Consider the following 15614-nt stretch of genomic DNA (forward strand, 5'->3'; position numbering starts at 1 on the left):
TCTTGTTGAATTATATGTTGATGAAAGCCGATTTGGGGGACAATGAAAAATTCGTTAAGAGTAAATGATACAAAGACTGTGGTACATTTGTCAAACATCTAAAAACAGACTATCTTTTAAAAAATACTGTTTGCAGAATTACATTGGAAGAAAAATTCAGTAGAGTATCTAAAAATCTTATATCTCAAATTCTGATCGGTTGACTGCCTTACGAAGAATGTTGCCCAATCGAGTCATTATGAGTTTTTTTGTGAAAATTAAATGGGGAAAAAAGTATATTTAGAATTTCTACTCTCCCATTCGACAATTTTGAAATGGGTCGGGAGGAAAGAAGCCTCTTAAGATATTTCTTTTGCATTTTTGCAAAAAATGAAATCAATCAATTATGCACGTAATGAGTACTATTTGCGGGGGACAACAAATAAGTGATAAATTATATTTGAGAGCAATAAAGGAGAGATCAATAAGAACCTTACATTTTAAAGATTACGACCCTCTTCCTTTCTCTTCTCGACTCTTAGAATGTAAAGAGCATGATCATATAGTCTTTCTGACTTCAGTGGCAAGACAACACGATCTCAATTCGATATTCTCTTATTAAATCTCGTATTAGTACGTATCGGAGCGTAAGGCTAGGGGAAGCTCTTCTTAGAATACGTATACTATCAGAGATCCTTCACTGGTTAAAAATAATAAAAAAAATTGTTTGTTTTTTTTCAATTAAAAATGGACTTGCGATTCTCAGTGTGCATAATTTAATGGCTTCATTTTTTACAGCATTTAACCAATTGCATATTCAGAGTGGTTACACTTTATCACTTTGTACAAACAAAAGTGTCACGTATGAATGGTGCCTAAGAGTTCTTCCATGTACATAATTCCCTCCTTGTAAATACGCCCCCAACTCTCATTCTCTTGACTGTATGACTGGTTGTGCACATTTCACGTGTCGCACATACTCTGTGAAGTTCTTGGGAGCTTTTTTTTTTCTTCTTTCCTTCGAGCTTCAGAAATATCCACGACTTGCCTTTCACAGAACTTTGATCTCTCTCGTTTTCATTCATTATTATTATTTTGTCTACAATAAAAGTTTATTTGCTATGCTTTTCACTTGTCATTTTTTTTCTATTAACTCGTCACACATTCACATTTCCACAAAATTAAGAAAGAAAAAAAATTTAAATTATGTTTTTATATCCAGAGAAAAAAAAAACTAGAAGTACAGAAAAAATGATCACACATTCGCATATTGTGACAAGAATGAAAATAATTTTCTACTGAGTTCCTCCAGGTTTTTCAAATTTTAAAAGCAGTGAGAAAATAGGAGCAAAAGTCAATATTCTAACACATTTGTGACCACCATTAAAAAGTCATTTTTAACAGAATATCGTTAGAAAAATTCAAAGCTGAGTCACTTCAATCACAAAGCGTTAAAGCAAGAAGAGTCCTGATAGTTTTAATGGGATAGTTTCATGAGAACTATATGCCTGATAATAAAAAGATATTGAAGCATGTGTATATAATTATGGAGATAAGAGTAAAATGGTTGGGTACCGTTGAATATTTCAGACATTAACTTTTTCTATTCCTGAGCATTTTTAGGCAGTTTATTTGGATGCAAAAATTGGTAATAGACAGCAAGAAGTGCTAGTCCGATTGCAAGAGACAAAACCACTGAAGCTAAGAGAGGAATTCTGTACCACAGATCATGATCAGCTTTCAAAAACCATAGAATCACCAGAGCCACATTCTCTATCCATATAATTATATAAAATATTGTGTACTTCCATCTATAAAAGAAAATACGTTTGCACATAAAATTGTAAAGAGTGTATTTACAAAACATATCTCACTATATATAAAAATATATTTATAGTGTCGCATTTTTCCATTGTCAAAACAATTTTATTGGCCGGATAGTCACATGGTAGGATCCAGTTTTCCCAGATTAATTTTAATATTGGTTTGGTTGTTATCAGCATAAAATTGATACAAGTCATAAAGTTATTGTTTTCCTACAAATATTTTGTTTCCGTAATTTAAAGGTTATAAATACATTATTTCTAAATTATGAGTTTAGGAGGATTTTTTTGTAATTTTATTATCATTAGAATAATGTAATTGTACGTTGCGTTTTAAAATAAAGTTATTTAAATCGGTGTCTGATCTTATTAACCGTTTCACAATTATTATTTTTTAGTGCAAATGACATTAATATACTATTATGAATGATGGTTGAAGATATTCGTTAAACGATTTAGAACTTAACTTTCATCTTCTTGCACAAATTGATGAATGCAAACATTGTATTTAAAATATACATCCGTTTGTTTGGTAAGCAAAAATATTAAATGACCGTTGTGAACTCACCAAATGTGCTATAACACTATACTTTCAATTTTAAATGCTTTTTCAAAAAATGATTACTTAGGAAAATGATTTACGTTCACTTATAAATCTTAATTGTATCATGAGGGAATTATTTGTACGTGGAAAGTGGAGGCACAAGTGTTCTTTTACGTACATACATTTTTAGTAGAATAATTTCAAGTATTTAATGCCAAGAAACAGCAATTATTGTGAAGCAATCATTGGAATTGGTGAGCGTCAGCATACGGGGTGCTTAGCCCCCTAGAATATCATTAAAATAATAAGTCGATGTTACAAATGTGTAAATGAAATAGTCAATCCTGCTTAGTCACATTAATCAGTGAGTAAGAAAAGAGACTACATAATTTCACTTAACATCATGAATGAAAAAAAAAACCGCTTTCTTTATTAACATTTAAATCTGCAACAGAATAACTATTTATTAAATATTATGAAATTATTGTTTTAAATATAGTATATAGTTTTGACATACTATGGAGTACTTAGAGAATATATTTAGATGATCAGAGATGTTTAGGTCATGCGATTTATCATACATACTAATAAAGTTTAAAGCTTTCAGAGGTTTGAGGGACCACTGGTCATAAACTACAAACGATAAAAAATGTTTTCGAAAACTATGCCAGAAAATATAGAATGACTTACGTAACTGTAGCGATTGCTTTGGTTATTTATAAACAACAAATACTTAAGATAAATTTTGAAATATTCAATGAAATCTAACAAAATTTTTAGAGTAATTTTCAATGAATTAAAAAATTATCATTTTAAAATTTTAAGAAAAATTATTGAAGATTGCGTTAGATATGAACATTTAAAAATTAGTTCTTTCGAACAGCACATGCGTGGAAAAACGTTTAAAAAAAATTTCATAAATTTGTAGTAAATCGCATAAGGACACGAATGAAAAAAGTCCGATTCGAATATAATTGAAATTTAAAGAGCTTCGAGCAATTTTTTAAGAAACTTTTGTAAATTTTGAAAGAAAGTTCTGAATGGTAAGAGGTTTTTCACAAATTTCATTTTGTATCATAAGTAATAAGATAAAATTTATTGTAAAATTTATAAGTAATAAGATAAAATTTAATAACAAATGATAATACCTTGCAATAATAGTCCGTATACCAATGTTATGGTATAAGAAACGAAAACATACTTTTAAGGGGAATGATCCCCCATAATGCTGGTATCATTTTTAATAGATCTTTTTTTTACAAATTAAGAATTGCTCTGAAAATTGTGTTTACTCTCATTGAATTTTTCATTTAAGTTATGGAAGAAAATTGCAAGACAAAAAGAGTAGCTTTTTTTAAAAAACTTCCATATTGTCATAAATATTTAAGCTAAGCATGCAAAATTTTATGCAATTGTTGCATATTATAGCCAAAATAATCAATATAAGTTACAAATTTATTGATATATATTCTGACATAATTGTTCAAAAGCACTTTTTTCGTACGTAATTTATTGTTGTAATAAATAAATATATATGTTACGGGCAATGTAATTATTTACGTCAGTATTCATAATGCTTAGTAATTATGAATAATGACCATTAAAATTGGGCAATTTGATAAATTTCAATTACTTTACGATAATTTCTCATATTGCCCGGTCATTATAAATACCGCTATTACTTCTTTGGGCACTTTGATTAATTGACAGCAATGGGACAACCACGTGCGTGTGGTGCGATTCTGGCTGGCCTATGTTCACCGGTGAATATTAACAATCAAATTACTCGCCTTGGTGAATGTCCGAAATATTTATTACATTCGATTTGATACTAATTTATTCGTGGATATAATTACATTCATTCGATATTTTAATACTTACTGACGATAGATTAAAACAAACATCAGTGTTTGGAGTATCGGGCAAATATATACCGGGCAATGGCACTTGACCTTAAAAAAACATCAGTGTAGGGCATACCGGGCAGTGGCACTTGACCTTAAAAAACATCAGTGTAGGATATACCGGGCAAATGTATACCGGGCAGTGGCACTGAACCTTAAAAGAACATCAGTGTAGGGTATACCGGGCAATGGCACTTAACCAGACCTAGTATGACTAGACCGATGGTAAATGTCCGAAATATATACTAGGTCTAGTGCCCCTTTTGCTACAGCTTAAATGTTTAAAAAAAATTAAACAAAGTGTTTGAATCAATTTTAAACTGATACCGAAATTATTGCTTTGAAATTAAAAAATAATAATAAAAACTGCTCCAAATAAGAGTAATTGAAGTAGTTGCTTTATACAGCGCATGTGCGGGAAAAATTTTTAAAAAAATTATCCAGGTGCATCTAAAAATGGATGAATATCCCAAGACACCCTGTGGCTGTGTGTGACACAAATTGCCCAATTGACTTTTAGCTTTATACATAATGACCAGGCAATGTAATAATTGCAACATAATTTATCATTTTGTCATATCCTTTTGGGCACTTTTTAAATTGCCCGGTCATTATAAACAATGCCCAATTATTTACATTGCCCGTGACATTTGTTTATATATATATATATATACAAGCGTTAAACATTACATAGTTTCCAAAGTTTCTAATTTAATTGTATCTGCATTAACATCAATCTGGTAAAAAGCTACAAGTACAAAACTGTACTTTTTATGATGAATACTTTTCTGACTTATAAACTATTAATTCTATTGACTTGTTAGTCTCATTCTTTTCAACACAAAGTAAAATGCATAAGAATGAGTACCTGACTTGTCTAGATAACAATGTCAGGAGCTAAATATGTTAAAATACACAATAAATACTTCTCACTCATAACTTTAATAATATTTAAACTATTTGTATTGATAATTTCCGAACCTATCTGGAAAGCAATGTTAAACTCATTAACAAGAAAGAGTACATTTTAGTGAGAATAGCTCTTGATATTTTTCTCACCGACCTGCATCGAAACTTGTCTAAATATTTTTACCCCAACCCCTACTCGAAATAGTTCAACCTGTAACCAAGGAAGGTTGTCTGAATGTAAACAATAACAAACTTTCTAAAACCGTAAGAAATTTAGAAAACTTCCGGTGTATCCTTCCACTTATGTTATGTTTATGAGGCGATGTGTGAACAGGCTTAAAAATCCAGGAGGTTTAATTATCGTGATTTGTGTTCGTGTAATTTTACCATTCATAAGAATTTTCTATAATTTATACAGTCTAACAGGTCGTAAGCCTGAAACAAATTTAAGAAAATTAATATCACAATTAAAAAAAAGTATAAGGTTTGCCATGTTTTGAACTTAATCTCTTATAGGCTATATTAGTGTAAAATACCGCCATTTGTTATTTTTTGTACAACGCCATAGCATGCTTGTGGAGTCTTCCGAATTCATTTGTTGCTTGTTTGTTGAAAATTAGATTGAAAGAACGCTTTATATTGTAAACACTACGAGTATTATAATATATTAGATAAGCTTAGGCGTAAAAATGAATCTAAAGTGGTAACTCGAAAGTTTTACGACGAATTTTAACCAACAGCGCCATCTGTGCTTTGCTTTACACGATCAACCATCCATAGTTAGACAGTGTTCCAAGCGTAGGAGAGTTCTCTAGATAGATAGACAGTACTTTACCTTGTGGGTTCATCCTTAACATTGACGAAACAGAATACGTAAATGACTCCGATGACTACGTTGAAGAAAAGTTCTTCAATGGGCCTAGGCTGACCAGAAGCTGTCGCACACGAGTTTGTTCTCAAAAATATCAACCAGATGGTCATGAGTGCCCAGTGACCTGCCACAAAAACCACGATCCAGTGTCCATAAGCAGTGGCGAATACGGCCAAAGCAATCACTCTAGAGCCGATGACGCAACAATGGCTGAAGAGTTGGATGAAAGCGCCCACTTTGTTCATGTTCTTCTTATAGGGTGAGGAACGGCGCAGAGCTCGATGGTAAGAGCTCTGAGCCAGTGACAATTCCACCAATGACGTCACCAGGTTGATTGCCTGTGCTCGATCTAAGAAGAAGAACAATTTTATGTGAGAAGATACTTACGTTGATAATCCTCAAGTACTATAATTTATTAAATTTACGAGACGAGATAGTTGAGGGGGAAAAAAAAGTGTGCTTATATTGTGCCAACTTTTACGCATTTTGAAAAAATTCACATTAAAAGAGGGTATCTAGCATAAAACCCACAGTTCTAAAAACCTTTTCCCTTATTATTTACATATTCAACTAAATCAGTCTATTATAAAATATTCATTATTAAAGAAAAAATATTCATAAAAGTGTGAGTCTTTCTTTTCTTTTTTCAGATCATAAAAAGGGTCTCAAAGACATTTGCTCTGAAGCAGTGGTCGGGAAAACTACATTATTTTTTGTAGTTTTCTACAACTACATTGTTACAAACATAAATAACTACAACTGCAACTACTTTTTTGTTAAATGTAGTGACTACAAACTACTTTGGAAATGTAGTAACTATTTTATTGCTCTAAGAAGACGGACTAACATTAAATGTAAGAGAATAATAATTACAAAATATTTACTCATGTTTACATAGCTAGTTTGTAATTCCCAAGCATTTTTTTTTTCTTTTTGAATTGGTCCATTTAACCTTCAAGTTTTTATGCCTCTCTCGACAGTGAATATTTATTTTAAGAAATGGAAAATTATTAAATACTAGAAATTTTTTAATTGTTTAATGCTCTTTTATTTCCTGTCAGAAATTAAGTGCATCAAAAATACATTCTTTTCCTTTTAAATAACATCAATGTTTCACGAGTGTACATTCACATGTGAAAGTGTGTTTAAAGTGATTAATTATTTATGTTTCATAATGGCTAGTTTAAATATTAGTTATACATGATTCTAAATACGTCATTCATGTTAACGCTCAGCTGCAGCCACAGGGTCATTTTCATTGCATACACCGACAGATCCGCGAAGTGTACCTATCAAATTCGAAAAATTAGTTAAGTTAGAGCCGTGTTTCTTTACTTAACTATCGTTAAAAGTAGTTTCCTGAAATCGCTACATACTACTATCGTTTCTTTTGTATCGCACTACTCACTACATTACTTTTCTTAAAAATAAAAAAGTAGCTCACTACATTACAAACTAACCAACACTTCACTACTTGTGGTACTCTACTTTCGACCACAGCACAGAAAGCTTAAAGGGTGATCTAGAAAAAATGCTTTTCTCGAATTATTTCAAAGAATCAAACTTTTAAAAAGACTTTCCACATAATTAACGACATCTATTAGTTTAAAATTGTATAGAGTCTGAAAATTTTTTATTTTGGGTACAACTCAAAATGCGTGTCTAAGAAATGAAACATGGCGCTAAAGGAAAAAAATTTTTTAATTCTTTAAATTATTTTAGAAAAATTCGCTTCACATTTACCCTAAAAATATATTCAAAAAAAAAAATTTCAGGAATTTATCTTCATTATGTGAGTACTGTATGAGATATTTTCGAAAATATTTACTGTTATTTTCATTTTATTTTCGTTAATTGTTTCTGAAACTGAAATGAGCAAATGCTTATCTGAAATAAACCATTATTTCCTGGTGTGGCATTTAAATACACAAAAGGGCGTCATAAACACAATATATGCATCATGCTCATGATTTTGATATCATTATCGAAAAGAAATATGTTGATAAAAGAAATTACACACACTGTGATTACTTTAAAAATAAAAGCAGATAAAGAAGTAAAATTGTTTTCACATTGGATTTTGATATTTACTTTTCAATACTTTTGCATCATTAACTGTGATAAATAATAATTAATGCAAGTTAAAATGAAAAAAAGACCATAGATCATTTAGTCGATCTTAATAGAGCAATTTTTACAAGTAATGTTATGTTAAAATATTTTTGGGATTGAAATTGATTTTTAAAAAAGAAATTCAGTTAGCTTATTACCTAAAATTATTTTGATATTAAAGACCATATTCATTTTAGTGGGAAAGTGGGTGGGATTATTAATGTCAATAATATTTCTCAATATGAATAATAATAATTTCTAAGATCCAACAGATCAATTGCATTCAGTTTCCACTATGGTAGACATCATTCCTTGTCATGTGTTATTAAATATATTATGTTGTAATCCTTTAAAACCCCGAGGTCATCGTATTTAACAATCAACATTTTACCTACTGTGCAGAGTTGGTAATAAATTTCAACTTCAGCTCTTATAAATAATCGAATTAATAAATCGTGGGTTTATAACCATAAATAAACTCGATGAGAATGGATGCATAAGAGAAATCACTCCACAGTTTTAGCCTCCAAATTTGTTTTCTCTCTTTTCTTTCTACTTTTATTCACATTTATGTTAAGAAAGTCCTCTTATGTTTCTTCTGAAAATATCATCAGATTCATTCCCAAAATGTGTTCAATGCTCAGCCACATGAAGGTGGTAATACGTATTTGTTTATTCCAAGAGGATTTTTCTTTCTATTATCAATTACTTCTCACTTTAAAATGCTATTTAAATTTTAGGATGAAATATAACGACTAATAATCACAAAGTAATATAATATCGAAATATTAAAATACAAAAATTTCAAAGTGGTGACTTTTGTCATGTCATTGTATAATTTTGTCACTTAAAGAAAACTCTGAACCAAAAACAAATATTTGCATAATTCTGTCTTTGTGAAATAAATTCGAATAATTAAAACTTAAAAAGAAGTGGAAAACGAATTAGTTAGATTCAAAACTTCATGATTTTATTCTTAAATGAGAGTCAAAATAGATGACAGGTTGTGAATTTCTTAAAGAACCCTAACAAGGAACTTATACATAGTACTAAACAAGAAACTTTCCCAGCAATAATGTTGGAATTTAGAAGAGGGAATAAAGGAGGGGGCAACATGGGCATTTCAAGTCACTAAAACAATAATGAAAGACATTTACAACTTTAAAACTGATAATTATTATTTTAATTATAAAACTAATTTTTCTTTTAACAAATTAATAATTTGTACAAGGAAAATATTTCAAGATGAATCTTTTAAAAAATAGTTAATTATGAAGTTGTAAGGAGTTAAAAATACAGATAAATGCATTCCATTGACTATTCCTTACGTTTTAATGTTGTTATGTTTTATGTTAAATATTCTTTATGCTTATGTTGCTTCCTTATGTTTATTCTTCATGATAAAGTTAAAAGATTCTTTATGTTTAAAAAAATAATGTCATTTCGTATGACAATATTTCAATTTTATCACATTAATTTCCGCTTGCGGTTATACGTAATGTGGGTTTAGATTTTTCTAAATTATATATTTTTCGAATGATTTCCTTTTAAAAAATTTTTTTGTAATTACATTTCAATTATGACATTTTAAAGGATTCCAATCGAAGAGTTTTTTTTTACTTATTTTTACGCTTATACAGCAAATTTATTATTATTATTATTAATCTTTTTCGTTGTGCGTTTAAATATTGAATTTTTGAAATTCCTCAAAAACATTTTACCTTACATCAAATAAAATTTGATTATCCCTATTGCGATAAAATCAAATAAAATTCGAATGATAGAAATCGACTAACGTTTGAAAAGTATGGATTTTGTGGAGAATGCATTTTTTTCATCTATTAAACTCTAAATTTCTGAGCGAAGTAACGCATTTGACGTTGCATTGCCCTGGCGATCTCTGTTTTAGCCAAGATAACCCAAGTAGTAAAAAGGATTTTTCTGGATTGAGTAGATAGGAGCAGATGAATGCTCTGGTTTTCTGAGTTGCCGTCGATTATGTCAGTCAATTTGTTAGCTATGAAATCTTATTTAAAATTGATAAACCTTTTAAGGCTGATCCATACTTTTTGACACTTGCGTCACGAAGAAGAGACAATATTTTATTAGTATTTTATTTAGAAGAGACAATATTAAGAAGAGACAATATTTGATATATTTTTTTAGAAAATATAAGAAGGAAATATAAAAAGTTGATACTTCATCATCATGTGTGAATTATGTAATGAAATCTTGGAGCAATTAATCTTATACATTACATGAGTGAGAGAGTGGCATGAATTAATGAAACGACGTTGATTTTTCATTTCAACTCACTCGCAGATAAATCTATGAAGAAACTGTTCTGCGTGAGGAGGTACATCTGGAGGACGAGAAGGGGTGCCGATTTGACGAAACTGCCCACCAGCGCTAGAGTGGACACATCTCGGTCTTCTTGAAGGAACATCAGACGATATTGGTTGCGCTTGGGATCACTTTTGTCACACGTGTGCAGTCCATACAAAAACAGCTCCCAATACCTGCAAAGAGAACAGTTGAAACAGTGCCTCTTCATTTTGGAGACAATACTCGGTTCAATACCTGGTTTGTTTTCATAAATATGGGAAAATCATTTCAATATGGTAAGTGTATGCAGTGTTTCAATTTAGTACCTTAATTCTACCTTTTCATCGCAATTACTATATTTATTTTACTTACTTAAAAAATTAATGATTATAAATATCCGAAAATCTATTCAACACAGTGTTTTTGTCTCTTTAAATTTTTTAGAGTAATTCTAAGATAGGGTGAAACCGAAATCTACGGTGGGGCACCATAAGGATTGAGAATAAATTATTATTATTTTCGAACTAAAGTCAACCCGAGAAACATATATAAAGCAGAAATTCCCAATATTTTTATATAATTTTTTTTTTTAAATTATGTTTATTTATTGTAATAAAGCTATTGCGAGTATTCAAAGTGTAGTCAGCATGAGTAATATTTTATGCGTAACTTATGAAAGGGTTAATTTTTAAAGAAAATTTATTCTGCTTTTAAAAATTGAATCTATTTAAGAAATATAATCTTAATGTTGCTCTTTTTTTATTTATTGCTGTTAGCCGACTTTTATTAAGTTGGCATTAAAATTAAAAGTATTAAAACTGTAATTTTTAATAAATACTTTTGGTTTAATTATTATCTTGATTTCATGGTTGTGTATTTCGATTTTTATTTTTTTATTATATTTTGTTTCAGCATTTTTATTCTTAATCATTGCATTTATAAGAGTTTAATGCGAAGTACCAAGAGTGTTGATGGTCATGTACTTACCACAATATTGTTAACTATTAACTTCACTTACGTATACATGTGTACATATTTTTTACACATAACCCGTAATTCCAAAATCTTTATAAATACAGAATCACTAGTGAGGAAGGAGGAATGAAAAGCATCGAAATCAGTTTTATTGTTTGGTTTCTAGCAATTGTCTCTAATTTTCTATATCCACAGGCAATCAAACAGGTTTAGTTGTTTTTACTCCAGCTTCTTTCAGTAGTTATTCCTCACATTTTCTTATTTTTACTTGCTTAAATATAAAATTTTTTACTTTATATTTAAAAGAGTTTCAATAAAAATATCTAATAAGAATATCTTTTGTTTGTTGGCTTATTACTAGGTATTCCGCAATTTCTGATATAAATATTACTGATCAGGGTATTGATTAAAACATTGAAACCTGTTTAATTGCATGATTTAAATGTGAAATAAAGAAATATCTCTAAGCTCCGTCAGGCAATCAAATTGGTTTTAGTCATTTTTACTCAGATCTTTTCACGAGTGATTTTTCAAAATTCGATAGGGATATTGCTTTTCTTTCACTTATTAATCAATTTGTGATCACTAATTGTGATCATTGTTTTGACAATGATACAAAAAGTAAATATTAAGGGCGATAAAAAAGCACCCTGTCTATAGAAAAGTTGACGGGTTTTTTCTTAACAAACTTTTTCAGGTTCTTTGAAACGTGAGTTTACAATCACTTTTTTGAATCTTCAAAAACCTTATGGATTTACACTAACTTATCCGACTGCATTGCGCTAATTTTTCTATAATTTCTCCAGCTTCTTGAGTTGCTAGCTATAGTTGTTTATAAATCTTACTTTTATTTTGTTTTAATATTATTTTGGGCATATTTCATCAAAAGTGATAAATGATTGATTTTGCAGAGTTCAATATTTATTTAATTAAATTAAATATCGAAATAAAACGCAATGTATCTTATAACACTAAACATATTGTTGTATAAGTTTTTCTTTAAAGCATGCATAATATGACACACTCTTAACATTTTATGAAACAATTTTTATTTCAATTCAAAGAAGGAAGACTTAAATATTACTATCTAGACAAATTAAATATACTTTCCGATTTCTCCCCCGGTGCATTGAATGAAAATCAATACTAAGTCTAATATATATTAGTATACTAGCCTATAATACTACTGATATAAAAGTTACTTTTGATTTCCATTTGCAAAAAGTACAGTTTTGAAATTATGTCTATTTATGAATCTGATATTGTTGTCGGTGAGATAAAGTTTTTTAGGATTTTTTTTTCTCACTCCCAATCGGATGAAACCAAAATAAAGTTACAAAAATTGCAATATAGACAGGAGAGATATAGTTTCTTATTTTTTGTTAATGTTAACCTTAAAAAAGAAACAAAACCTCACTTATCTAGAAAGCAATGCGTAAATGGGTATAAATGAAAAATTATACTTAAATCTTTATAACTTTCGGACAATCAACTTTATGGACTTGATTTTGGTTTCAATTAATTCATTGTAGAAAATAGATAAATATCTCACCTGGCTAGATAGAAAAGACAGGTCGAAAGCACAAAACTGAGCTTATTGTAACTGAACACATTTTAAATTGTAATGAGATGTTGACGTGGTTTTAGTTTCATTTGATTCAGTGTAAGAAAGAAAAAAATGCACCACTTTCTTAGATGTCAAATGTGTAAGAGAAGGTATTAACGCAAAACACATTTAATACCGAAAACCTAAATACCTTCTAAACTACTGGTCTTATCGTTTCGATTTAATTCAAAGTAAAAAATAAATCGGAGAGAATACCCCACTTGTCTAGATAGTCTTTTAAAACTTATCATCACTTTTACCCTGCTTCCCCCCTCTCAGTATAAACCTTAGAGATGGAATATTATGGACCTTAGTATCTTAAAAATGAATATATTGGCTGAAAATTTATATTTAATTTTCATAAATTATAAGCACAAACTACGTATGTGTGACCATCCTGATTGTCGACTATGTGATTCTAAAGAACCTATGAACCGAAAACTTCTCCATCGCTGTAGATCACTCCACGGACTTGACTCCGAGACTGCTAAATATTGGCGCGCGAGAGGGCTTCTGATGAAATGACTTTGATCTTTCTTTTACTTCTTATGATTCCTTCTGATGTTTATTGCTCTTCTTTGTTGTATCTGATTGTTTTTTCCCGCCATTGGAAATAAGTACAATAATATTAGTTCAAAAAATATTTACCTTCGAAATTTAAACAATTATGCAAACAGAGGTAAATTTTGAATATAAGCAGAAAAAAGAATTTTGTTTTTTATTTTATTTGTCTAAAATATTAGTCTATTTGTCTATCTATTTTATTTGTCTAACCTATATTTTTCCTTTTTTCGTTGGCTGTTTACGTTTTCAATTCAAATAGCTTTCGTTTCTTCACATTCACGTCTGGCAAGTCTTGAAAATGGGCGCCTATTTTTGAAGTGCTTGAAACATGTCTATTGCTTTTTTCTATTTGTATATTCTTGAAGCGAATGAAGTTTTTAATAGGGGTTTACGATATTTCCATTACCATCACCAAGCAAGCTTATTTTGTATCGTTAAGGCTGAATTGTGCCAAGTCACCAAGCGAATCCCGATGCATGGAGAATTGATAATACGCACTCGGGACCAATGAAGAAGAAATCTAATTGAACTTACCTAATGAGTGGGCCTAGTAACATGGCATGGAAAAGTCCTCTCATAATCCAATGACTCGGCGTCACTTCCGGTAGGTAGGGCTTCTCTTCCTGATGATCGTGAATGTACCATCGGATGCTGAACATGTTGACGAGGAACAGAGAGGCAAACAGGAATCCGATGGTCATCCACCACCACCACCTCCCGATATCGAACAGCCAGAAACAGAGGGCGACAGAAGACGCCACATCCATGGCATAGGTGAACATGGTGATGGACACCATGGCGACGGATATGGGTACAACGGGCTCCTCATCCTTCTTCAACAGTTCACTTTCGATTTGCGAGAAACAGGGTCGGTCGGTGCTGTCATGTGACAATTCTGTGTCGTCCCTCTTCACCAGGGGTTGCCTATGAAGCACTTAATAAGGAACATGATAATGAGTTTCAGTCAGAAAGCTTATATGTTACCATGAATGACTGAAATCAAGAGAATGTCGACCATCACATAGTCGCTTTGGTGAAATATTTGTTTTATACGATTTGATATTAATTTATTCGTTGATATTATCATATTTATTCGATATTTTATTATCTGTTGAGGATAGATTAGGAAAAATATCAGTGTTCGGAGTACTAGTTAAATGCATATTACCTTTAAAAAACATTGATGTAGGGCATACCGGGCAGTGGCACTTAACTAGTCTAGTATATATTTCGGACATTAACCAAAACGACTATGTGATTGTCAACATTCACCAGTGGAAGTCAACAACCACCTATTTCGGTCATTTATAGTAACATACATAAAGCGAGACAGGGTAGGAAAATCTTTTCATTTTAGCTTATTTTTGGGAACAGATTGTTAATTATTGTTTTTTTTTATTATTTTATTTATTTATTTTTTTCAATTTTAAACAGTCATAGTAACAGAACATAAAATTTCAATTTTATATTTTTTCTCACTACAAGTGCCTTGCTAACAAAGAAATTTATGCATTTATTTATTTTATTTTTTGACGAAGAGCGAAAAAAAATTGCATAAAAGAAAAATTGAAGTTTTTTTTTTAATAGAATGATTAGTTTTCACAGTAATATATCTTAATTTCTAAAAAAATGGAAAATAAGAAATCTGAAGGGGAAAACTTTTTTTCTTTCACATATTTAAAAAGATTTTTCTTTCTTAATTAGTTTTCCCATTTCCGTTTATTATATGATCTAGAAAAAATTACGAATTTATTAGTAAACTCTAAATTGCATCGTTAAATTTTCGGAAACCGAAGACGGCAATCTGACAGTTCCTGTCAATGATATAAGACAGATACCAAGAAGAAGACTAAAATCATAATCAAAACTTACCAAAATGCTTCATCTTTAGTGCTCGTTACCTGAACAAACAATTCCTTTTTTTCCTTATCGTTAAATTGTCATATCTTATCGCTTTTCAAATAATTTCCAACTAACCTAACTCGTGTTTTCATTTTTTTTT

At 30.2% G+C, this 15614-nt stretch overlaps 1 protein-coding gene across 1 annotated transcript; it reads right to left on the minus strand.

The window, feature by feature from the left end:
• Window positions 1–705: 705 nt before the first annotated feature.
• LOC107437035 (XK-related protein 6) lies at window positions 706–15614 on the minus strand. The gene is made up of 5 exons (XM_016048901.3): window positions 15485–15614; window positions 14147–14546; window positions 10459–10661; window positions 5995–6379; window positions 706–1790 (listed from the first exon to the last, which is right to left on the minus strand). The coding sequence occupies exons 1-5, from the start codon at window positions 15495–15497 to the stop codon at window positions 1583–1585; spliced, it is 1209 nt and encodes a 402-aa protein (XP_015904387.1). The 5' UTR covers window positions 15498–15614; the 3' UTR covers window positions 706–1582.

This window comes from Parasteatoda tepidariorum, chromosome 6, assembly GCF_043381705.1.
Source record: "Parasteatoda tepidariorum isolate YZ-2023 chromosome 6, CAS_Ptep_4.0, whole genome shotgun sequence".
Taxonomy (NCBI): domain Eukaryota; kingdom Metazoa; phylum Arthropoda; class Arachnida; order Araneae; family Theridiidae; genus Parasteatoda; species Parasteatoda tepidariorum.